The sequence below is a fragment of the Barbus barbus genome (assembly GCF_936440315.1).
Source record: "Barbus barbus genome assembly, chromosome: 18".
Lineage (NCBI taxonomy): Eukaryota > Metazoa > Chordata > Actinopteri > Cypriniformes > Cyprinidae > Barbus > Barbus barbus.
Genome location: NC_136746.1, coordinates 8434474 through 8460727, shown reverse-complemented (window position 1 = coordinate 8460727; position 26254 = coordinate 8434474). Strand labels below are relative to the sequence as shown.

The 26254-nt window shown below is 36.8% G+C and overlaps 1 protein-coding gene across 1 annotated transcript in view; it reads left to right on the top strand.

Moving 5' to 3' along the window:
- Positions 1-26254, top strand: part of LOC306884461 (tRNA (32-2'-O)-methyltransferase regulator THADA-like) — a 93108-nt gene that overhangs the window by 26666 nt on the left and 40188 nt on the right. Inside the window, exons 24-29 of the mRNA XM_079440333.1 lie at positions 806-928; positions 1020-1142; positions 3461-3552; positions 10702-10791; positions 13969-14100; positions 25333-25501. Coding sequence (XP_079296459.1) covers positions 806-928; positions 1020-1142; positions 3461-3552; positions 10702-10791; positions 13969-14100; positions 25333-25501 — 729 coding nt within the window. The remainder of the gene's footprint in view (positions 1-805; positions 929-1019; positions 1143-3460; positions 3553-10701; positions 10792-13968; positions 14101-25332; positions 25502-26254) is intronic.

The window sequence follows — 26254 nt, the reverse complement described above, 5'->3', positions numbered from 1 at the left end:
TGCATCACAGTTTCCACAAATGTATTAGGCAGTACAACTGTTTTCAAGAAGAAGGCGGCTCTTATAATAGTGTTGGTGCAGAATCTATTAGCAGGAGCTGCGTGAACATAAAATTACTTTGGTGAAACTTTTAATGCCTAGAGGTACTTAACTGTAAAATTCCCCACAAATGTATGTGTGTGTATTAGTTGCATAGTACCTCCAAAACAATCATACTTACACAAGTAATAACCTGACAATCTCTGAAGATTCCCACCGCCAGGAATTAGTTTCATTAGTGTTACTTGAACATCTGCAGAGCAGTAATTGATTCCATATAGTTTTTATGATGGAGATCATCCCTAGTGGACAGTCCTCTGAGAGATCAGAATAGCTGAATACTGAAGTCAAGGAAAAATGAGCTTTGGATCTGAAACGCAAGATAATGAGAGGGTTTTAGGGAAGAATAAGACAGGGAGTGGATGGATAGACTCAACACCTGGCATGAGCGCACATTACTGCGGTGTGTTCCGGAAAAGGTGGTCTTGCACGATGAGTTCACACCCTTTGGCACGAGGACAAAAGAACAGAGGCCGTATTCGGTTACACACTGTGAGTCATTTTTCCTCTGTCATGCTGTCATTCACTGTCCCATTCTCAAAGGAATGTGTTGTCTGAAATACAGCTTAAAGGACAGTTCACCTAAAATTGAAGCTTCTTTACTCAGCCTCATGTCATTACAAACCATGTCAATTGTGTGGGAACCTAACTTGCGTCTTAATCTTCCGTTGTAAGTGATAACTGTAATAATGTTGTCTCTTTGTAGGCCCTGCTGTCCTCTGAGCCCAAATCATCCAGCTGTGGACTCCTGAAGATGACCATGAGATCTCTGACGGCATTGGCTATGCCCTCTAATGATGGAGATACTGAGAGCAGCTCTGTGCCACAGGTGGACACACACACACTTCATCTCTAAGAGGAAAATATGAGTAGAATCAGGCATATGTAATGAGTCTTTGTTTGTTTTTATGTACATACAGGTCCACGCTCTGAACATCCTGAGGGCTTTGTATCGAGACACGCGTCTGGGGGAGAACATTGTGCCGTTTGTGTCAGAGGGCATGCAAGCTGCTATCCTGGGTTTCACTTCTCCTGTGTGGGCCGTGAGTATACCCTTTTACTTATTTTTATACAATGTCAATTTTATACAAAAAGATATGATCTCGAAGTGCCATCAAAGTACCATCATGCCATTTTATTAGATATAGTGGTAACACATTATAAAGGTATGCATAATGTACAGTGCAATGAATTATATCTTTTTATAAATGATTCTAACCAAAATTAAAATGCATGATAATATTTGAAGGTTTGTTTGTTACATGCTTTAATGCATTGCCATTTCTACAGGCGTAACAGTTAACATTGGCAGTATTATAATGCATTGAATACAGTATCACAAAATTAAATGCACTTGACTCTACTTTCTATTTTCAGCATGAAGAATGAACAAATATGTATTAACTGTAATATTTTCTCGTTATTCAATCAGTCTGAAAAAAAAATGCAATTTTATATTAAGTTATATAAAAAGGGCAAAATAACTCTATTTTCATGATGATCTTGGGCAAAAATATAGCATACTCCCTCAGAATCAGTTGGCTCATAATACAAATAGAAAAGCTCTAGGGTCATTTGTTAGCACTTGATTTCATATTTTGTATCTAATGTAATGACATTTAAATATTTTAGAGTTTGACTTGAAGCATCCAAATATATATATGCATTGCACCAACTAAACGTATATTTTGTTTTATTATTTTGTAAAAGGGGCTTAAAGTGTATATAATTCTCTCTCCAGTGTTGCTCGTCTCTTCATCCTTTCTCACACTCATTTGTTCACTGTTCCTCACATACACATACAGGTTAATAATTAAAGTGAATGAGAACACTAGGGACAAGGAGCCGTATGTGCGGACACACACACACTCTCACACAGCTGTGTGGTGGTCTTGGCCGATTGCCCTAGATTGCTTGCTTTGATCACCTCCACATGGGCGACACAGCTACTACAGGTCACGATGGCAATAACTCCCGGTCACATTCCTGTGCTCTCCTCCTTCATACCTGTCTATCTGCTTTTATGTCTCTTCATACATCTCTCCTCACTTCATTTTCTTATCAGTTCATTCCTTTTGAGTCCCCCCACCCCACTCGTTCCTTACTCTCAGGATGTTAAAAGATCTGCTACCGTAGCCATTTTCCTCTTTACCGCAGCGCTCCAGCCAGCAGGCTTTACTGTACAGTACAGTAGGCATAATCCTTCCCAGAATGCAGCAGTCGGTCAGTCACAGGAAACACACAGTCTTCTTGTAGTCTGTGAGGAATGTTTCTTAAGCTGAGATAAAAATGTGATCATGAGGCAGTAACACTTTGAACATTAAGTTTGGTGTGTCCAGCATTACTTTAGCCACAAAAGATTGTGATTTGAAGGCCTTTTACTGTTTCTGGAACAAGATGTCATCAGACCCTGCAAATCCTGCATGACGTGGACTTTGTGACTCTTGTACACCCTTGAGTTCCAAGACCAATTTTTGCATTGCAATCGTCTCGAGGGCCATCATCATGTGCTCTGACTCACTACTCTCTCATGTTAAAGAGGTCATATCATATTTTTTTATTACACTTTCCCCCTGAGGTCTATTTAAAGAAATAATCCACCCAAAAATGAAAGTTTTTCTCACCCTCAAGTTGTTCCAAACCTGTATAACTTCCTTTCTTCTGTGAAACATGAAGATATTTTGAAGAACGTTGGAGCTCATTGACTTCCATTGTATGATCACAAAATAACACTGACGCATTTCTCAATGTTTTTTTTTATTTAATTTTTTATGTGCCACAGAAGTGACAACATCGTACAGACATAAGTTTGAAAAAAAAAAAAAAAAAAAAAAAAAAAAAAAATATATATATATATATATATATATATATATATATATATATATATATATATTTATTTATATATTTATTATTATTATTATTATTATTATTATTTTTTTTTCAAACTTATGTCTGTACGATGTTATGTCACTTCTATCCCTTTGAAGTGTTTGTGCAAACAGTCACAATTTAGTTTTCATGAGCATTTTCTACTTTTCAAATTTTATTAGCAGAATTTGGGGGAAGTTTTACAGGCATTGTCAGTCCATTGTTTGTTGTCAATAGTGTAGCGATATACTCTATGAAACAGCTCATCGCATTTTTTATATTTTCGTTTCAATTGTTTGCAATATTTGTTTTAATTGTCTGTCTGTGTGCACAGCATGCTGATGTTTGGAGTAACCACAAGCGCCACATTTTTAAGATTTGAGTTGAAGTTGACCTCTTTAATGTAATATTGTGGGTCAAAGCGTGAATGATAAATGTACATGGAGGGAGGGTTTGCTCTAATGTCAGTTTCTCCATCCTGTCCTCTTTCTAGGTGAGGAACTCCTCGACTCTCCTGTTCAGCACTCTGATTACGCGGATATTCGGGGTAAAGAAGGGAAAAGATGAGCACTCCAAAAAGAACAGGTGTGACTTCAGTTGTTTTATGTACCACTCCCAACTACACTGTAAAAAAAAAAAAAAAACACTAGTTGAGAACACTTTAAGAAGACTTAAATCAAACCGTTTCATTACTTTTTTATTTTTTAAACTTTGAATTTAACTTAATTTTTAACTTCAGCTCAACTTACAGAAGAATTACTTGTCAACTTAACAATTAAAATTGGTCTCTGCTTTCAGCAAACTTAATAAAACAAGTTTTATAAACTTTATAAACTTGTGAATCAAAGTTTAATATATTCTAAAATATATATTAGAGCCTGACCGATATATCCTTTTGCTGATATTATTGGCTGATGTGAGCCTGTCGCAAGATGTATCGGCAAATATGCTAAAATATATATTAGAGCCTGACCGATATATCATTTTGCTGATATTATTGGCTGATGTGAGCCTGTCGCAAGATGTATCTGCAAATATGCTAAAATATATATTAGAGCCTGACCGATATATAATTTTGCTGATATTATCGGCTGATGTGAGCCTGTCGCAAGATGTATCGGCAAATATGGCTAATTTATTATAATTTTTTTTACAGAACATATAATGCAGATTAAATGCTACTAAATGGTGTAATTACTTTGTTTGTCCAGCAAAGCACACTCTATTGTTTGCTACTGGAGCCTCAGGTCAGTGTAGAGATGCGCGGATGAGCTCAAACTTAACTTTAGTCTGCTACTTCAAATAAATGATCCGCCCTCCACCCACCCACACCTATATTTGATCGTCACATTACAATGATTCTAATTCTTAGTTTTGCATGATGATGTGATGAATGGATGGTTAATTTGCCCTTAGTAAATGTCCGATTTGATAGTTAACCGTGTATGTTAATGAGTTCCAATCACTCGTAAAAAGGGCGCTCATGCACGTTCATTCACAATTAGCATAATCCCCGCCTACAGCTACGCAAATTTCGTGTCCAGGAACGCAGTGGAATATTCTGGTCAACTTTCTCAAGTTTGGCTCCATAAATGCAAAAAAGACTTATTGGCCATATGTGTAACAATAAATATTCAATAACGTGTGTCCACCAAAGCGTTTTTTAGCTGAAAAATGTCAGGTGCTCTTCTGAAAACGGCCAGCTGGCGGCGCTTGAAAACGCTTTGGTACCAACTAACGTTTTGAAAATACGAACTTTGAAATTTTACATCAGAACGGCTTTACGAACGATTTACACAAATTCGTTCTGCTCGTGTTTCATGAATGAGGCATGTATGTGTATATATAAATTCTATTTATGCATATACTGTATTCTATATACAGTACCAGTCAAAATTTTGGACCCACAAATACGAAGTTAGACCAAACTTTTGACTATACTGTACTATAATATATCGATAGCAGTCTTTCTTTTTTTTTTTTTTACTCCCTAATATCGGTATCGATAAATGACTACAGTATTAATATTGCACATTTTGACGGTAAAACAATCTTATTTTGGCCGACCTTTCCACTAAACAATTAAAGGTTGCTTAACATGTGTAGGAGTTATTTGCACAAATGCAAAAGGTCAAATAAAGTTGTTTCTATGCACCAAATTAACTTCATAAAACTTGCTCTTTAAAATTTAAAGAAACTTCACCAAAGTGACAACTACCCTAATAAACAAAACATGACTTTTTAAACAGAACAGGTCGGCACCGATAGCCTTGTATGGGCAGTGTGCTGACATATAGTGCCTCGATACTGTCCTATAGTAATAAAAGGCAAAAAAAAAAAAAAACAACTAAACAAAGCACATTTTAAATGGCAAATAATTGCATGTACTCGTAAGTCCCCATGTTTTAACTAAAAACTAAAATGATTCAAGTGCAAGGGATTATGGGTGATCAGTGAGCAAACTCAGCCTGGTAGTTTGATAAAATATTAAACTGCAAGAACTCAGTGTCAACTTTGAAGTTGCTCATAGTAAATGTACTAAAAGTTTGCTTTAATATTTTCTGCAGTGTCAACTTTTTCTGCAGTCTGTCAACTGTCAAAATAGAGTTTTCTGACAGAATAGAAGTTACAATTGTTACAGTGTACTAACTTGTCCGGTCATCTGTGACTCAATACCTTCACTGTTTGAAAAAACAAACAAAATGCTATTGCAACCCATGATACTAATGTAATTTGATATATTTGCAAATAAGTTGGCATAAAGTGTCAAGTTGGCCAGGTGGTTTGAGAGAAAAGATTGAGAAGAGACATTTGTGATACCAAAAAGGAAAGGCATTTAAGATGCAAAGCAAGTGTTAAGACTTGATGCAAGCATTCCATTACAATGCATTGTTTTGATGCAAGGCTTGCCACTGCTCACTTAATGTGAATCGATCTTGAGGCGAGTTCTGTGTGATCCTGCTCTGTCAGGGGTTGTTCACTAGGGGGCACTGAAGTTCTGTGCTTGTTCTCCTTCCAAGCCTCTATTCCAGTCATTAATCTCTGTTGTATGTTGGACTACAGCGCATGGACACCTTCCAGCCCCTTAAATGTTCTGGATGTTCCTCCTAACTCCCTGATGGCCTTTGTTTGTTTGTGTTCTGCTTCTATCCTCATCCCACGTTTATCCACCCTCGCAAAGACTTACTCTTTTGTTCGTGGTTTCAACTCTTCCCTTGTACTGATAGCCTCAACTCTTGACAGGCATTGGAGCTGACGCACAGGGGTTAACGCACTTCGACGCATGTTTATCTTTTCCGTAGTTGAGGGAATGCTAACAACATCTTGCCCAAGCACGCACAAACGTTGACACAATTCTTGCACACATTCACACCCTCTCCATCGCTGCCCGGTTGACCATGACCTCTGATCCCTGGCCACCGCAGGACAGGGCGGGTGGGCCGTGATGGGACCTCCTGCTGCGGCGACTGCTCTGCATCAGCTCCCTAATCTCATCCAAACCAGTGGAGCGCAAGCTGTTGCAAGAATGTCCTGATGCATTCTGGGATTGAATGCAGAGAGGTCACGGATGGAGTGAGGAATGACTAAACAGGCGTGGCACTGACCTGCTGAAAAACAATAATGGCTCACTCATGAGATCAGGGTTTGTTGTGATTAATCTGTGTTCTGATTGGACTTAATTGGAAATCAAGCGGGCCGTAATGACACAAGCCAGTGTGTTGGACTACCTCACACTTCAAAGAGCCCATGTGCTCCCAGGTCAGCTGACCATGGCGTTACCTTGGGATTTTTTTAAAGAAACACTGTCACTGAAACTCAGTATAATCGCAATGAAATAACGCTGACTCTTCGGTCTGGATTTATTCCCCATAGTCAGGACAGTTTACTTTTTGGATAACCCTGCCGCCAGCTTGTCCAACATCTCAATGTGTTTGTCTTTAGTTTTATGTGTTTGTATGGCAGCCATCTTCATCCTGCATGGTCACTCGGCTATTGCTTGTTGTTTTGTTCAATTTCTCTTCCTTATGTGTTTTTGTGAGTCTTGTGCGAGTACTTGTCAAACATTTTGACATGCCGTTCTCTTATGACTTTTTGTTTACAATATGTGTACTGTGGCTATGTTCTGAATAGCATACTATCTCACTGTTTCTGCAGCATAGAGTGTGTATACTGTGCACAGTATGCAAATTTTCTTTTTGCACAGAAGACTGACTGCATTCTCCAAAATGCAAGGTGCACCCATCTCACATACTTTTTTGCTATGAATTCGCATGCTTTTAAAAGGAAATGGATATTTTACCTTTCTAAATGGATACCTTTCTAGATTTCAGAGTACAAGTTAAGTGTAAGGCTCTAAAACTACCACTACGTTTATTTGATCAACAATACAGTAAAAAGAGTAATGTTGTGAAAAATTATGATTTAAAATAACTTCTTAACTGTCTATTTGAATATATTTTAAAATGTAATTTATTCCTTTGACACAAAGCTGAATTGTCAGCATCATTACTCCAGTCCTCAGTGTCACATGATCCTTCAGAAATCATTCTAATATGCTGATTTCTTATTATTATCACTGTTGAAAACAGTGCTGCTTAATAGTTTTGTGGAAATACTTTTTCAGGATTGTTTGAATAGAGACTAGAGAGTTTAAAAGAACAACAATTATTTAAAGATTTTTGTTACAATGCAAAAGTCTTTACTGTCATCATTTCTGAATAAAAATATTAATTTATTTTTAAAAACCAATTACACCCAGTAGTGTAATTTGGGACATATTTGCTTTATACATACAATAAATTATCGCAGTATGTTTTCCCAAGAAAGTCAGTCTATCTATCTCAATATTTCATGTTTATTTACCCAAAGTGTAAATCATGCACCATATTTTTTTTTCTTTTGTGTGTGTACCTAAAACAAGAGAGTTGTATAATCTTTAATTTGTTTATCAAACACACATTTGTTTATCTAATCTGAGTTTTAGTAGCTGTGCTCTTCCGAATTCATTGGTGTAAGTGGGGTTTGTTTGTGTTTCTTGGATTCGTTTGCTTTTCAAACATGTTTTACATTTAGATTTTTTGTTTTGTGCAACTATAAAAAAAATGAATTGATGTGCTTCTTGCCATTAAAACAACGATTACGGTCAAAACAAAGCACTCAGAGCAATGTTTTCGGTGGTCTGTTTGGACTAGATCAAAGGAGTCAAATCAGAGTTTGAAAAACAAATGACACAGATCTTAGTTAAACACTGAAACGAATCAAGACAAAAGTCTTTAAACCATTCTAGAAAACATATTTTGACAAGTAATGACTTCAGTTGCACTCAAGTTTATAAACAAGGCTAGCATCTGATACCATCTTCTCGCTTAGGTAATTTCATTTGTACTCTTTAAACATGCCTTTTTTGGAGTAGCTTGTTTGACTGTTTTCCCCCGCAAAGAAGAAACTTTTGTTAATTTGTGTTTGCTTGGACTCATCAGAATATGATCAGAGAGTTTGCTTGGTCCTAAGACTTTTATTGGCTGACCTTAGTCATCTAGTGCACAATACAAAAAAAAAAATGTTTCCTGTTTTCATGATCTGAATGTTATTTACGTTATACATAAACAAATTAGCTGAAGAAATACAGTAATGTAGTGTGTGTGTTTTCAGCATTTGTGGTTATGATGGCCCTATGCAACACACTCAAGCGCATTATACATAATATGCAAATTTATATCAGTTTACATTCATTTGTGAACATAAGTAATGACAAACGAGCGGTTAAAGCTGGTTTAAGCTCGACAGACTGCATTTATGGACATCTTGGAAGTGTTTTGCCTGGAAGACTCTAATCCATATTGAAGGTATGCAGGGTTGAGCTTAACTGCAACCATATTTGCCCACGTCAGAGCTTGTGTGTGTGTGTGTGTGTGTTGCTAGTATGCAGCATGTGGCCAGGTTGCAGTCGTAGCTGACCCACCTTGTTACCATGACACCACCCTGGCCTAAGTTCAGACCAGAGTGTGTGCATTAGCGGTTGAAACAGGATGTGGTGTGTTTGTGTGTGTGTGTATTTTACATAGCTGAAGTCACAACATGTGTGTTTGAAACATTGGCTTTTGAGCTAAAGTTAGCCCTGTATGGGCTGTTTCAGTTAGACATGAAGAAAAAAAGTTTTATTAGATGGTCTATCTTAAACACAGAGGCTTAGCTAAATAAAGATACGTTTATGTGCGTCACACACGCATACGCTTTCACTGTCTGTCTTAACACACATGCATTTGTCTCGAGTGAAATTCCCAGGGTTTATTCCAGCTGTGCTGCTTTCTAAGGAATAAACAAGCAGGGCCTGTGAGCCGCGTGTCCCTGCAGCGCTGCATCAGAGGCTGCTCTAATGAGAGCTTTATAGAGCTGTAAAGAGCGCAGACTTTAGGAAGTGGTTTACAAACCAGACCTTTAAAGGTTGCAGTCTCTTTCTCTCCTCTCCTCTCCTTGTGTCACTTGGGCTCTGTTCCAAAATCTAGTGAGCTGCCTACGTAGGCAGCACATTCCTGACACAGAGTGTTCCAAAAGGAAATACCTTCTTTTGCAGAAATGCATGTATCCATAGCAGAGCATAATGCACCGAGATTTGAAATGACAATTACACATGTTTTTTTTTTTTTTTTTCATGGTAAAATATGAATATTTTTCACCTATAATGCCTGACATATGCAGTAGGTCAGAAAAATCAAATTTTAGTTTGCATGTGTTTTTTTAGTTGTTGTGATTTTTGTATTTATCGATTGATCGATCATGCACTTTCTTCACTGAATTGTGAAAAGCTGACCTCTGTGTTATCTTTCTCTGGCTCATGGTTTCTTCTCTGGTGACTGAAACCTCAATGCATTATTCTTGATAACTATATTTATTTATACCAGACATTTTATAACACACCTCTGCATGATTTGAGGGTCTTTTGTCTTATTTTCACTTTAAATGCAAAGGTTTCACTTTTCTACCATCCAGTGACTGTTCTGAAAGTACTGCGAGTCTATGTTGCTATAGTAGGCAATGCAACATGATTGAAAAATAAACCGCACATCCTTATTTCACTGTTGTTGTTGTTTACATTGTGGTTAGGCAGACAGTTTGCTACTTGCATTCAGTTTAACGTCATTAACAGCAGGTCAAAGAGGGCAAGCTTTCGACTGAACTGCACACATGAATTTTAAACATTTTCACCATGTTCTTGCTCCGTCTATGCAATAAATGCACATTTTTGGAGGAGCAGGTTTTTCTATCATATTTAATTCAACTTCTCTGGTAATTTCAATGTTATGACCTATTTCAGGGGTGGCCAAAATTACACTTTTAAATCAATCAGAGCTGCAATTAAATATGAGGATAAATATTCATGAAGATGCATATTAAACCCATATTCGCACCCTTATAGCATGCAAATATTTTTGCCCTTTATCACTCATGTGATAGTCAACCTTTTAGTCTGAAGCTGCCATTTGGGTGTAATAACAGACCTTTGTTTTCAGCAAAAAAAAAAAAAAAGAGAATTACAGAGCTGTTAAACACCATAAACTAAGAATAGGCGCTCTAGTCTGCAAAATACTGTTAAAATAAATAAGTCTCACTTATGAATTTTATTAGCCACACAGAAAAACTGATTAATGTCATTCATTTGTCATTTATTTTCTGATCCAATCTCCAGTCCTACACACACTTTAACCTTATTTTTTCTCACTCTTCTTCTAACAGAATGACCGGCCGAGAGTTTTTCACTCGTTTTCCTGCCCTCTATCCCTTCCTCCTCAGTCAGCTACAGGAAGCTGCAGCCTCTGTGAACAGGTGAGAATTTCCCAACAAAAGGCCCCCTATAACATCACAGGACCCCGCAATGTGTGTGCGATTTGCGTCGGATGTTGTTAAAGAGCTGAACGATCCCAGCGTTTGCTAAACAGACCCAGTTCTTCTTCTCACCCTTCTTTAATTTCTCAGAGGCCCTTATTTAAGATCGTTTAAGTGGCCCATCAAACCTCTTTAGACCTATTAAGCATTTTGACCACACTGATGGACAGATTCCTAGCTGAGTTGCCTCAGATAAGTAAACCACTTGTGGGAGTTTCGGCCATGTTGGATCCAGACCTCGCTCTTCGGCGGCTGTGGGAACATGTTAGTCTCTTATCTCCCTCAAATAATTTCTCCACAGACTGATGCGCCACTCTTCCAAATAGCACTTACGTTGTGCAAGAGGCCCTTGAGCCAATATTATCTTAATATGTATCAAATTATTTTAATGCGTTTTCAGTCTGGCGTTCTCTCCTTTTAGCTAAGAGTGGTCTGACTCTTTCCCACGGCCTAGTCTTTGCGTCCCACTTGCCAAGCTAGGCAACGCTCGTATTTTATACCACCTATAAATTATTTAGCATATAAATAAGGGTAGAAAGAAGTGCGAAGAGGTTTGTGCCACCCACCTTTACCAAATATAAAAAGAGCATCATGGGATGTCTGGGGGGGGGGGGGGTCGCTATTTAGCATGATTGAGAAGTTTTTCCTATTGAAGTTCAATCCAGAATGTTTCTTTTATCTGGAATGCAGGCTGTAAAAAGCATGTGGGAACGCTGGAATACGGTTCATCGCCCTCTTCGCAATTTGTAAACCGGTTCGTGATATGAAGATTTCACGAGCATGGATGAAATCGTGATGAATGATTTGCCTCAGCTTGAGGGGTTTATAACAATTTTAAACGTTTAACATGGGAAATGAGTGCCGAGAGGGTTCGGTTGGACATGCACCAGATATGAAATGAGATGAAAAGACCGGGGCAAGTGGAGCCAAGACTGAAACTCGCTTTGGTAATCTCACATGCTCTTCCAGGCTTATCACCTCTTCACCCTCGCTGAACTTTTTTTGCTCATTTTAACATCTTTTTCCATTCCTCTGATTCATCATATTTCATTGGGTCGTTCTCTTACTCCCCTTCCAGCTTTTTCTTGAATGTGCATGATGTTTAACACTTCAATCTCACTGGTCTTGGTGATAATCTCAAGTTCTTGGCTGTCCCACACTGTGCCTGACTGAAATCAGACTCTAAACGCATTACCCGGGCCCTGATTAGCAAAATAGCATTTCCTGCACTCTGGCCCGAGGTCTACGGCTCCTGGGACCCCTTTGGTGTTGGGGATTTTGGCCATGTTTGATGTAATAATGACAAGCGTATCCACAGCTGGCAGCTGTGCCGTGGAAAGCATGGCCTGTTGAGAACAGAACAGATTTGGGCCCTTTCAGAGTAATAGAAAGATAGGAGTAATTTACATTTGTGTTTTTCTGTCTTTTTTTTTTTTTTTTGGTTTGCTCGCTCTGGCTTAAGTCTTGAGTTTCCACTGGACTGTCAGAGAAACGTGCAGAAATGTAGTAAAAGATAAAGGAAGTGAAAGGCCATTGGGTTAGTAATGGTGACCATGTTTACATGTGCTCATCTTGTCATTGAAACTGTTAGCTGTATGTGTTTGGCTGCTAATTCTGAAACCTCAGCTAAAACATCAGTTATAATATACAGGTAAGATACATTATGTATGTTAGTAAGTGCAGTTTAGTAAATGCTAGTTTAGTAATTAGAGAAGTCACATGTGGGTAAGTTGGTTAAGTTAGTACTGTTGTATGTCAGTAAGTGAAAGACGTTTAATCACTGAAGAAGTTATGCAATCACATATAGATGAGTTAGATTAGTTCAGTTAGTAAATTATTTGTATTTGGAGAAAGCCATGTTAAGCTATACTAGTTAAATAAGTTAGTTGGAGAAGTTACAAAGTCACAAAGTTAAGTTAATTCAGTTATTTATATATGTTAATATGTGAAGAAAGTTATGCTAGTTAAGTTAGACAAATGAAGAAGTCACACAGGTTTGTTCAGGTTTACATTAGTAAGTGGAGGAGGTTATGCTAGTAAAATAAGTAAGAGAAGTTATAAAGTCACATACAGGTAAGTTAGTTGGGTTAGTTAATTTTGTTATATATGTTAGTAAGTGAAGGATGTCATCCCAGTTTAGTAATTAGAGAAGTAATGAAAATACATCAAGATAGGTTAGTTACATTAGTATGTAGAGGAAATTATGTTAGCTAACTGTATTATACAAGTTAAATTAGTTAAAGACGTTATGACATCACAAACAGGTGAGTTGGTTAGGTTAGTACTGTTGAATATCAGCAAGTGCAGGGTGTTTAATCATTAAAGAAGTTATGAAATCACATAGATGAGTTAGATTAGTTCATTTATTAACTTCTATTTGAATCTGGGAAAGTTATGTTATGAAAGTAAGCTATTCTAGTTAAATAAGTCAGTTGGAGAAGTTATAAAATCACATATAGGTAAGTTAGGTTAACCCTCTGGGGGCGAAGCCCGCACTGAGTTATTTATATATGCTAGTACATGACGTTATGCTAGTTACATTAGAAAAGTTATGAAGTCACATGCAGGTAAGTTAGTTGGGTTAGTTAATTTCATGTATGTTCGTAAGTGAAGGAATCTATGGTAGTTTAGTAATTAGAGGAGTTATGAAAACATTTAGATAAGTTAGTTTAGGTTAGTTGCATAAGAGGTTGTGTTAGCTAAATGTGTTATATAAGTTAAATAAGTAAGTTAAAGAAGTTATGAAGTCATGTATGGTTTAGTTAAGTGAAGGAAGCTGTGGTAATTAGATAAGTTATGAACTCGTGGAAGTTATTCTAGTTTGAGTTAGAGACATTTGTGAAGCCACATACAGGTAAGTTAGTTAGGTTAGTTCAGTTAGTAATATACAGTAGGTTAGTGAGTGAATGAAGCTTTGCTAGTTTAAGGAAGTTATGTTCTGAAGCCAATCATTATTTTTGTTAGCCATGTTAGTAGCTTAAGTTTTGTTAATTTAGTAGTTCTCCTTTGTTGGTTATATTATTACATAAGGAAGTTAACTTGTTAGTTAAGGTAGTTACGTAAGTCAAGTATTTTGTCAAAGTAAATGTTATGTATTTCCCTTTCTCTCTCTTTCAGTGATTCAGGGCAGGTGAAGCTGCATCCCAGTCTTTTCTTGTTGCTGTTGGTTTTGGGTCGTCTCTACCCATCTCCTATGGATGGTTCATCATCTCCTCTGGGATTAGCTCCCTTTATGCCCTTAATCATCAGGTAGGTATAGACATTTAGATTACCTTTAAATGCAATGCTGACCTGCATGATGATCTGCACTGAATGTTTGAATGAAATCAAAATTAATTTAGATTTCATTCAGCTGACTAATTCTCCGCCCTCTCGTCTCACAGGACACTCCCTTTGCGCACGGTTAAAAAAAAAAAAGTTGATCTGACTAAAAAAAAATAAAGCAACCTATCACAATCAACTTTGTTAACTCAATTAGCAACCGACAACATATAAAAGTCAATCTACTGATTGTTAAAAGATCTGTTAGAGCAACCAAAGAGGTTTTAGAATTTAACAATGCTAATCTTGTTTAACAATCCTCTTTCTTTTAGATTTATGTTTATTTTCAAAGCCTGCTACATAATATGGATAGTATTGCCTCTTAAAACGAAATGCAAACATTTATGCTAATAGACAAATGTATTAAACAAGTTTGAGATGCACAGTAATCAGTAAAATCAGTCAAAATATGCTCTCTGATCCACATGACAGCTAACTGACAGTGACAGCAGCAGCAGCAACATAAATTAAGCCAATAAAATGTTTATAACAATGATAATATTTGCATGCATGCTGGGAACTTGTGCAATGTTGTTCAATGTAAAATAGTTTGTTCAGATGACTCAATTTGAAAAGTTGGGAGAACATTTGGATATGTTGTCTACAAATACTTGAGTATCTAAGTCAGGTAAACAAAACGTTTGCTAGCGATATGTTTGGAGTATTTTTGTTCAGTTCACATAAAAAATTAAACTGACTTCTCCTACTAAAAAGTCTTTGTTCAGGCAAATGTTTTACATTGGTTAGTGGTTAGTTTGAAAGTTGGATTTCTTACAGTGCATGTCTTTCTATCCGTCAACTCAGCGCATCCATTCCTGCAATAGATGTTTTCCACTGACTCCACATTTTTCTTCTTTTACAGTTTGTAATGCTTGAGATGTGCAGCTACTGTTGCTGTTCCCGTTTACACATTTTTTTCATTGTTTGAGACGGAGTAGGAAAATATTTTTGGAACACATTCTACAAGTACCTGTAGAGGCATCCAAACATAGACGTGTCTTATATACACACACACACACACACACACACACACACACACAGTGAAGGATAGGTCACAGTTGTTATTCCAGAGTCAGGAATAATCCTTTCCACTCCCATTTGTGTGTCACAGAACACTGTGTTCCTCCAGCTGGGGAGCAATAGATCTATTCGGATGAAAGAAACAATAGCAGGATAGTGTTTGTTTTGGATCAGAATAAGGGTGGAGAAGTCTTGCTCCTACTGCTGCTTCTGATAACACAGCTCCTGACTTTGCATGCTACACGCATGACTGACACCATTTGAAATCTCATTGTATGTTGAATACATTTTGCAATTTCATCAGTTTTCAGGTAAAGCAATAAAATAACACGTAGGCTTTGTTGCAGAACCTCATGAGTTGCCTTCATAGGCATCATAGACGCATTCCCGAACATAAAGGGTTTTCTAAAAAATTTGGCCCACACAATATAATAATGACAAAGAAAAACAAACGCAAAATAAAAAAGCCACTGCTTTACTGAAAAAATTTTTTTTTTTGTCTACACACCTAATTTCAGACTTTTTTGAAGGTGCAGTGAGTTTTTGGTTACTTTTCTAAAAAGTATGCAGTTTGTTTCTCTCGTTTTCCTTCCAAGATGGCAGACGAGTCAAAGAGATTGTAGTTTATATAAATAGTTAAAATTCCTTTAATAATAAGATTTGTTTATAAAATAGTTCCTAGTTCCAGTCATAAAAATTGACCTTGTACCTAATTTATGTATTTAAGAAAATGAATATTTTGCTGTTAGCTTAACATGCTAATACGATACTCTCTTTAAAACAATTGTGATTCAAGTCCCATGGGTTACTGCCTATAGTGTGTTCCAGTTAGGATGCCTTAAGGCACCCGTAAGCTCCGTCATGATATTAACGTGATGAAGAAGAACATCATGGAAGAGCTTCTGTTGAAACTGATGGTCCTGATAGTGACCCACTTCAGAGCAGAACGGTGAGCTCAGCACATTAGGTAACAGTCACATGAGCATGTTGAGTACAGGTGTGTGAATGTGCACAACTGTTGCTGCCTTTTGCTTTGGTGACCAAAAGCCTTGGACTCTCACCAGTTTCCTCTCTGTGACATTATTTTCACTAATGTTTATGCCAGGAATGCTCTCGCTCACACACACACGAGGAATGTGTTTGGGCTTCTGCAATGACTTTCTTTAGCCTTCTTTTTCTTTTAGCACAGTGTGTGTGTTTAGTTATCTGTATTTCTGTGGGTATATTTGAACTAGTGAGAAAGTATGTGTGTTAGTTAAAACTGGTTTGGCTTTTGTGGCTTCTGTGTGAATTAAGATGTTGTGGCCTGTTTTCTACATGGGAAATATTAGAGCTGTTATTAAATTCTTGGTTTAATGAATAGTGATTTTTAAAGTGATCTTTATTCACTTATTTATTTGTTTGTTTTTAGTTCCTTGATAAGGAATCAAAATAAGTGCAATTAATTGACATAGATAATGTGTATATGGATGGATATATGCATAAAAATTGATTTATATATATATATATATATATATATATATATATATATATATAAGAAGTTCCTTATTTATTACAATAAGTTACAATTTCCTCCAGATTTTATGGTCTGTTATGTAATTGATATTTTACAAAGATTTTTTTTCAGGTCACTGACAAGAGTATCAAACAAAAGCAAATCTTAAATGTGTAGTTTCTTATGGTTAAAAAATAAAAATAAATTAATTCCATTTTTATTAAAAATTTAATTTTATGTACGTAGTGTAAAAATATAATGTGGTGAAACCTTCAGATAAAAAAAGATAATAACAATTTTATTTTAATTTAAGTTATGTTTTCCTTAGTTTTCCAAGTTAAAAATTTAAAAAATCTTGAATTGGTAATTCATAGATATCATTAAATTCTAAAATATCATTGTTTGTTTTTGTGGGGTCAGGGTCATAAAATCAATTTCTAAAAATGGATTATAATTTTTTTTTTCTGCTTGTTGATTTCGTGGGTTAATCACATGACTGTTGATTATGCCACATGACCTTGACTAAAAGAAAATTGTTTAATGATATTTAACTGCTGTATCATTTTTGATCATGATAAAAGATTTAGCTAAACCGTTTACTGTTTTTTTTTTTTTTGTTTTTTTCTTAAGAATTGTATAATTTTAATAAGATTTTATGATGTCAGCAGAACACTTGCAACACCCAGATATTTATGACCTTATGGCTTTAACACTGTTAAACATATATTTAATTGCATTTTGAAAGCACTGGATCATTGCTTGGGTGTCAGGGCCTGTATAGTATCATAATTGTGTTATGAGCCCATGTGTGTGCTACAGACATCTGGAGCGGAGCAGAGGTGTGGAGGGGCTGGAGAAAGGATCTAAGGCCTCAGGTCTGGAACACAGATAACACAGAACAGAGAGAAACAGATTAAGCTCACGACTCTCATGCACTCTGAGTGATCAATGCCACCATAAGAAACAGACCACATGACCACATATCAGCAAACGTCTCAGCCCTTCTGAATCAAACGCAAGACAACCTGATCATCATCCCCCTCTTCAGTTAAACCATGTCACATTATGGATGGATTTTCCTAACAGTCAAGGAATGACAGGAGAGTCAGACCTTCAGATTAATAGAAGGGGCTAAGTCAATAGAGTTCAGCCTTTCTCGGTACAGGGACGCAAGGGTTAAGAGATTGGATGATTGGGGTCTGCCTGGTTCTTGTCAGTGGAGGTATGCAGGCCCATTCACCCAAATGAAGCCCACATGTAGAAGATGTTAAATATAGCTTGGTTTTGGCTTCCACGGCCCCCTCCTCTCCCCTAGGCGTGTATTTGTGAGTGTCTGGGTGTCCGGTGTTGATCGGGCCTCTCTTTACAACAACACAAGTTCTCAGCAAAGCACTCAAGGAATCGGAGTTGTTAATTATTGTGCTGGTTGACATACGAGACAACCCGTGATTAGTTACCTGAGCAGACTGTGATTTCATTCCACAATCAGTGTTTAATTCTTCTTTCAGAGTTGTTTTCTTTAGATTAGGCCCACAGTGTTGCCTTCGCAGTTATAAATCCTAGAGATCTGATCTATTTGCAGGTCACACTGTGAATTTTTATTGTGTGCCTAAGCCTTCAAAGCCTCGTCTTCGTGTCGGAGTAGATCTTTTAAGCTCCACTCTGTGAAATATTTGAGAAATAAGGCTTTGTTGGGCTTCACCGCAACAAGCTCTTTTCTGTTATCCAGACTGGAAGAAAACATGGGTGCATTTGAATTGGGCTGAATCTTGCACTCATGAAAATCCATTTGTTAACATTATCACACGCTAAACAAACATGGGTTTACATTATGTGCATGAGAGCCGTGACCGGAAACCCTGCTGCTAAAACCAGGTCATGGCGGATTTAGGTGGTCAAGCTGGTTTTTGTAACAATTAATAATTAATAATTTAGTCTAATTTAGGTTTAATTTTTTTTTTCTTCAGTTTTAGTAATATTAGTAGTTCACCTGAAACTTTATTTATTTTCTCATTATTATTTCAGCTGTAAAAATTATTTTTAATAGCTTTAGTTTTAGTTTCTCCACACTTTAGATAAACATGTTGAGATAAACAAGGAATTGATTGAGTAGGTGTTTCATATCAAATTGTAGCTGAATTTGAGTGGATATTTGAAATGGATTGAAGAAAGAATGGACTGAGAAATCTTGACGTATACCAATTCTAACGCTTCTTTTTGTCCTCCTTTCAAATCTTTTTATTGACTTTACATAGCATAAAATGGTAAATCCATTTTGAAAACAGGATAAGTGTGTCTATCTAGCATGACGGTAATCTTATTTCCATGCTGTAGCTGGCATGTCTGGTCTTGAGGAAATGCCAAACAAGGGTTGGGGTCTCCATCGGTGTTGAGGGCTTACTTAAATGTGTCAAATACCCTTGACCAAAAGTCTGTCAGCCACAGACATGTCCAGAACATATGCAAGTGGTTGGTTTGAAATTGCTTACATCTATAGTAAATTATACCTCGGACATATGGATGAGGAGTTTACCAGATCCAGAATGTCACACCACCGGTCATCCAAGATGGAAATTCCTAGGTCATGTTCCCAAGTAGGACATGGTGGATGTCCATTTCCATACTGTTTTTGACAGCGTTGGTAACGTTTCTGACAGATAATATCATGATATTTTGGCATTTCCCTTACCAAATGTGGTATCCTGTCAGCAATAACATGCCGATGGGCTTGAGTGCTGGCGATGCAGTGTTGCCAGATATTTCTGTTAAAAAACGAAAAATAAATACATTCTTATCTTATTTGCAAAATATTTGAAATAAATTCAAAGATATTGCTTACTCTAAACTACAACTTCCTACTTCATTAACTTTCTAAAGTGTCAAATTAAGTGGAAAAGACAATGCTTATCATAGCTGGATCTGGCAACGGGTCTGATGGCTGTGCCCGCGTCCTCATTCACAACTCTCTCAACGAGGCTAAAGAGACTCGTTTACTTCGTCAGCATCTGGCAATGATCATTTTTATACCAAGGATGCTAAAATTCTTACAAACTGTCTAAACTGAATTATACATGTCATGCAGACATTCATATGGGGAGTTTAACAGCAAATTAGTCATTCAGAGAACACATTTTATTTTTGAACATGAAACATTTACAGAGGTCCGGACCTCAGTGGCCTCATAGCTGGCTACGTGCCTGGGCCTCACTATTAATTCCAGTAGACCGATAATTCGAATCTTATTTTATCAAGTATAAGACACAAGGTCAGTGACTTTAGCACACAGCTTAGCATTTCTATCAGTCAAAGAAGCACAGTGTGTTTCCAGTGCAAGCATGCGCTTATCAGCATCGGGTTCCTACAGACATTTTTTTTGATGTGTTTAAAAATCAATGTCTAAATTAGTATTTGGCTGCTGGTTAACATTATGTAGTCAAGCAGTGTTATTTTAGTATTAATACTTAATCTTACTATTTTAATATAGCCTTTATTTTAATATTTTCAGTTTAAGGTTTAATTTTCCTAATAGCTCTTAATTTGCTGCTCATTTATAGCTAGTTGTTAAAATAAGGATTAGGGATCTAAACTATAGTCATGCAGAATTATGAAGGCATTAATGTATGCTTAATCAGTACTAATAAACAGCCAATATGCTAGTAAATGTATTTTTATTTATTTAATTTTATGGAAGTTTTTGTAAATGAAATAAGTCTTCAAATTTTGGTCTATCATCTGATATTAATATTTTATTTTGTTTTATTCAGTTACTGAAAACAATTTTGGTAACAATGTGCATTATAAATGGTTATTACAGGCAATAATGCATTATAATTATTCATAATGTGCACTGTAATACATTATATCTTGTAAATAATTATAACCGAAATTAAAATGCATAGGATAACAATGAACTTCTAATGAATTAACTGTGGTTACAGTTATTCATGATATTGTTCAATGCATTATAATGTGTATTACAAGGCATAATTCATGCATTAAAACTACTTTTACAATGCATTATACATAGGGCTGGGCGATATAATGCACAGCCATAGTTCACTGACAAGCTACACAATATATGTTCATTATCGCAGCTGAATCACCTTCGGTAATGTACGTGATATTGTGTAGCTTGTCAGTGAACTACGGCTCTGTGTATTAAATGCCGCTCCATTTGAAAGCAGGTAATGGAGATTTACTACTGATCACAGAACCGGCTTTACCGAGGAGATGCGCATGACAATCGCGTTCGATATATCACCCAGCGCTAATTATACATAAAGGCTTTAAATAAAGTGTTTCCAACATTTTTAATGGTTTTAGTTTCTGAACAGTAAACGTTAAATGCCACTTTTTTTTTTTTTTTTTTGTTAAATGTACCATTTCAGTATTAATGTCACTGCTTTTGTTATGTCACAACTTTGAAGAAAATGTTGTGATTTTCATGTGGCGGACTTCAAACTTGTTTTAGGCGGATAGTCCAGCAACGCGCAGGTCATACAAAATCAAGTGTGTTTATACACTCATGTGCTTTCTGGAGCGTGTGATGGAACTGCATGTACTCTTTCTCATTTCATTTCTCCAGTGCTCCTCAAGAGCCAGACGAACTCGAATAAACAAGATGTGTTATGGCGCTCTCGCCAGGTGCTGTCCAACACAGTCTCGGCCTGTTGTCTTCGAGCCAGACTAAGATTAGGTTTGTTTGGTGCTTGCAGACTGCCGAGTCATACTTGGGGAAACTGTACCACCGTGCCTAATAAGAGCCAGATGGCCTTTGAGCCATAATGGCGGGTCGAGACTGAGAAAGCCCCCTGGAGATGACTCGCCTCAGACTGCTGTTTCTAAAATTACACCCTTCCAAACTGTCATTTCCTCTAAAAAGATTTTTAATGGGACAAATTAGCAATGATAGTTAACATATGAGGCCAGAAAGGGGGAACAGTACAGACTTGGGCAGTCATTAGATCCAAATGTGTTCCTACCGATTTTTATGCATTTATTTTATTTACATTAAAGGAGTAGTTCACCAAATCTGTATGACCATTCTTCTGTGGCACAAAAAGAGAAGATTTTAATATTACACTGGTCACAGGGTCTGTGGAAGACGAAGTCAAATTTAAGACCATAATAATATCAAATATCTTGATAATAATAATAATATTCATTCTCAAATTTGATCCATCTAGTTTTTGATTCCTCAATGATCTGGTAGCCTCACTGTAGTGGAAGATCATAACGATTTGGAATTGCATCAGTTTGAGGTGGTTTATTTCTGGGTAAATATTACTTTACTGCGTAAAGGAAAAGGTGAACACAAAAGGTTAGGCTGGTTTTGTGTGTGCCGTGTATTTGCAGCCACAAACAGCTCTCTGCATCATGTGACGGGTCGCGTCTGTGGCCTGTTGTCATGCTGTGACTGCTGAAGGCAACATGTATGCCATGTGGCTTAATGTGGATGTCTGTATGTTGGAGGAATTTAAACTCAGCAGGTGAAGGTTCACATGCCTGGCAGGCTGTTGTTGGCGTCTCCTGCTTTCTTTCTTTTCCATTTAGAGAGTACAGTCTGTATGGTGCGTAGACCAGTGGTTGGTGACTGTTTACTTGTGTATGACATGCCTCACCTTCTCTTTCTATATTATCATGTCCCTCTTGCTAACCAGTGCACTAAACAGGTTACATACGAGACATCCCCATGGGCCATGCCCATTTGTGGCTGTTTGTGTAATATCATGGCCTAAAATTAAAGTGATGAATGATTCAGCGAGAATTCGCCAAGTTACTTAAGGGATATTTCCCCTTAAAAGGAAAATCATTTTCTTGTCGTTCCAAACCTGTAAGAAAGAAAGTCATTCAGGTTTGGAACAAACTGTGGGGAAAGAAGTGATTACACAACTTTCATTTTTGGGTGAACTACTCCATTACTCCTGATTAGGTGAAATGGGGTTTGTACTATGTAATTTTAATAACCCTTAATATTAACCCTGCCTACCATGACCTATCACTGGCCCTTTGGCAGGACAGTGGGACACCTCTTTTTTTCCCCATTAATTTGGTCACCTTCACTTTATGAAATATATGTTAATTATGAATCTCCAGTTGTCAGAATTTGGTTTTAGATGCACACTTTGACATTTTGAAGTCTGGCCACAAACCAAATTCTGTGCTTGGTTATTTATAAAAAAAAAAAAAAAAAAAAAAAAAAGTCTGCCAGGTGTTATGTAGATGTCATTACAAAACAGGCATTATGTAAATATCTTCATCTTAATTTAGTCATTGAGCATGTCCCAATACCCTCTCTTGCAAGTCTTGGGAGCTTGAGAGGAAGCGTACAAGACAGTCCCAGGACTAAAAAACCGCCAAATATCAAAGTCCTTAAAGGGATAGTTCACCCAAAAATGAATATTTATTGTTAATTTACCCACCCTAGTTGACTTTTTACTTCAGAACAGTAAGGAAGCTTTTTAGCTGAAACCGTGGTCCTTGTTGATTCATAAAAAGTCAGCGGCTACCAGCGCTTGAGTCTGAAAAGCATATACAGGCAGCACAAAATTAATACCCGTGGCTCCTGATGATGTATTGAGGTCTATGAAGCTAAATGATCTGTTTGTGCAAGAAACTGAACATTTATTTGCAATATTATTGCCTGTAATCCATTGACAATCTCTAATACCGTTTTCGAAGCAATATTTGAGACTAAACGTATCCCATCATTCATCCCGTTAAGGAGCTCACATTCTCCAAAACTGTGGGAATTCCAGGACAACTTTCAGGTGTAAGTCAAGCTATATTTAATTGGTCGTAAAATATAAAATATTGGTGTAGAAAGAGGTGCTTGACTATTCAAGCTCCAGTCCTAAACACTGACTATGTGAATATAGTCAATAGAAGTGCATGATATCCCATAGTCTATGTTGTACATTATTTCTTTCTCAGAAACAGCAGTTACATGTAACTTAATGTTTAATTTGTTATGACATGAGCTTAATTCACCTCTGCAGAAGTTGTTACTGTACAGATTCACATGCCCCCTTTAGAATCCATATGACATTCCTGATTTGAGGTCAGCAGATCTCTGTTCTCAAACTGCGGTTAGGTCTGGTGAAGAATGCGAATGTTAACACACATTCATACCTCCATGCTTGCTTCCATCTGCTGTCAGCAGATCCCAATCACAGCTTTGCAAGTCTAGCTATGGTTTATTTTTTGTTTCTATCTATTCATCTGTTGAACGTCTATTCATTTATCTACAAACATGATTGCTACATTGTTTTTCTTTTCCCAATTCCCTTCTTTTTGATGGATGGATATTCCCTATTTCATTTCTCTGGAGCTTCTTGGGGGAGTTTCCAGAACTTTGGAGAGGCTTTGTTGATTTAGTGCTTGTAAAGAAGTCGTCTTAGTCATCAGGGGGCTGCTCTGAAAATGAAATCAGCAAGACCCCTTCCCCGAATACGTATATTACCAGTCCAGAAGAGTTCAGTGAACCTTCCAGGAATCTATACAATTTAGTTTGTCATAAAATAAATATATGTACATAAAATATAGTACTGGTAAAAGTTTGAAGGCACTAATTTTAATTTGTGTTTCTCGTGATCTTTAATAATTTTTTATCTAAAGGCTTCTGTTTTAATGTGTGATTATTAATTTTGTAGGCAGCTAAAGATAAATTTGCCTATGTATCCATTTCTTTCCCCCCAAAAATACATGTACACTACTGCTCAAAAGTTTGAGGTCAGTAGGATTTTCTTTTTTGGAAAGAAATTAATACTTTGGTCCAGCAAGGACCAAATTTATCAAAGTGACAGCAAAGACTTCAAGATTGTTACAAAAATCTAGCCTATTTCAAATAAATGCTTTTCTTTTAAACTCTCAATGCATCTTAAAATCCTGATTTGTTTTATTTTTTTTTTTTATCATGGCTTTCTTTGATAATAATAAGAAATGTGTCTTGAGCAGTAATAAATTACATTTTAAAATATATTCAAATATAAAACTATGGAAGTCCGTTTCCACCACTAAATACAAAATAAAAAAAAGGTAATTGTGACTTTTTGTAAGTTTATATCTTACAATTCTGACTTAACTCGCAGTTGTGTTATAAAGTCAGAGATATAAACTCGCAATTCTGACTTTTTTTTTTCTCAGACTTGCCAGTTTATATCTCACAATTCTGACTTTATAACCTGCAATTGCTAGTTTATATCATGCAATTCTGAGGGGGAAAAGTCAGAATTGTGAGTTTATATCACCGAATTGTGAGTTTATATCACAATTCTGAGAAAAAAAGTCAGAATGTGGGATAAAAAGTCGCAATTATATTTTTCTATTGTTTTATTCAGTGAATGAAACAGGCTTCCATATAAAACAGAAATACTGTGAAATATTATTAGAATTTGAAATAACTTTTTTTTACTGTATAAAGTTTTTACTGTTTGCAATACATGTGAATTAATGTATTTAAAAGTATTCCAGGATGCACCTCATGAAGATGTGAACAGCTATAATCTCAAGAAGAGAGTTTAATTCCAAAAATACTTCTCCGTATCCCCCTCAGAACCATGCAGTTACTCTGAGTTGAAGAGATCATGAAGTGGCTGAAATATACTTGTGAACCTGTTGTCCCTTGTCCTGTTGTTGTCTTGTAGGTGTGGTCGCTCTGCAGTGTACCGCACGCGTGAAATGGCAGCGAGAGCCCTGGTTCCGTTTGTCCTGGTGACCCAAGTTCCCTCCACCATCCAGACTCTCCTGGAGGAGCTGCCTCAAGAACCTGGACCAGGACTCCAACAAAACCACATCCATGGGACACTGCTTCAGGTGTGTGAATCCCCCCTAGTCACATGCTCCTTTCAGCAATCCATTAACTTAGCATGCTACATGACATATAAAGTGTGTACAATAGTGTAAAGTATTTGCAGAGACTTTTAAATGTGTTATCTGAAGAATCATTCCTGTTTGAAAAAATGAAGTGTTGATGTGTTTAGTAAAAAAATGCACGGTAAATTTAAATATATGTATCAGTGGTACACCGAGCAAATGATTGAGCAAAGCAGATGGAACTGCATTAGGGAATGTGACACACACACATAACTGAACTCCAAAGGGAAATTCAAGCGCTCAACAAGCATCAATATAAAACCTAGAAGCTTAGATAAATGCAGATAGCAACAGAGAGATGTTGTAATTTTGACACTGAAGCAGGTTTCTGGACATGAAACTGGAATAGTTTGCTAGCATGTGGGTGTGTGAGACGGACAGAACTGTAGAGGGCTGGGATGAAGATGTGCTCGGGTAAGGAAAGAGCTGGATTTGGTGTTCTTTCCTGTCATGGCAGTCATATATCTGCTCAAAGCTCCTGCAGATGCGGAGGGTATTAGACTGTGGTGGGGAGATCCACGTGAGGGATGTTGTGTGGGTGGTGCTCTGGTGACAAGTGGTGGCAGATAACTGTCTTATGCAGTATTTTATTTAGAAATGAGACAAATTATTCAAGTCTTTATGCGAAATGCCTGCCACTTGATGCTTCAGTCTGTTCTTAAACTAGAAAGATCAATATTGTCTTATTTTATG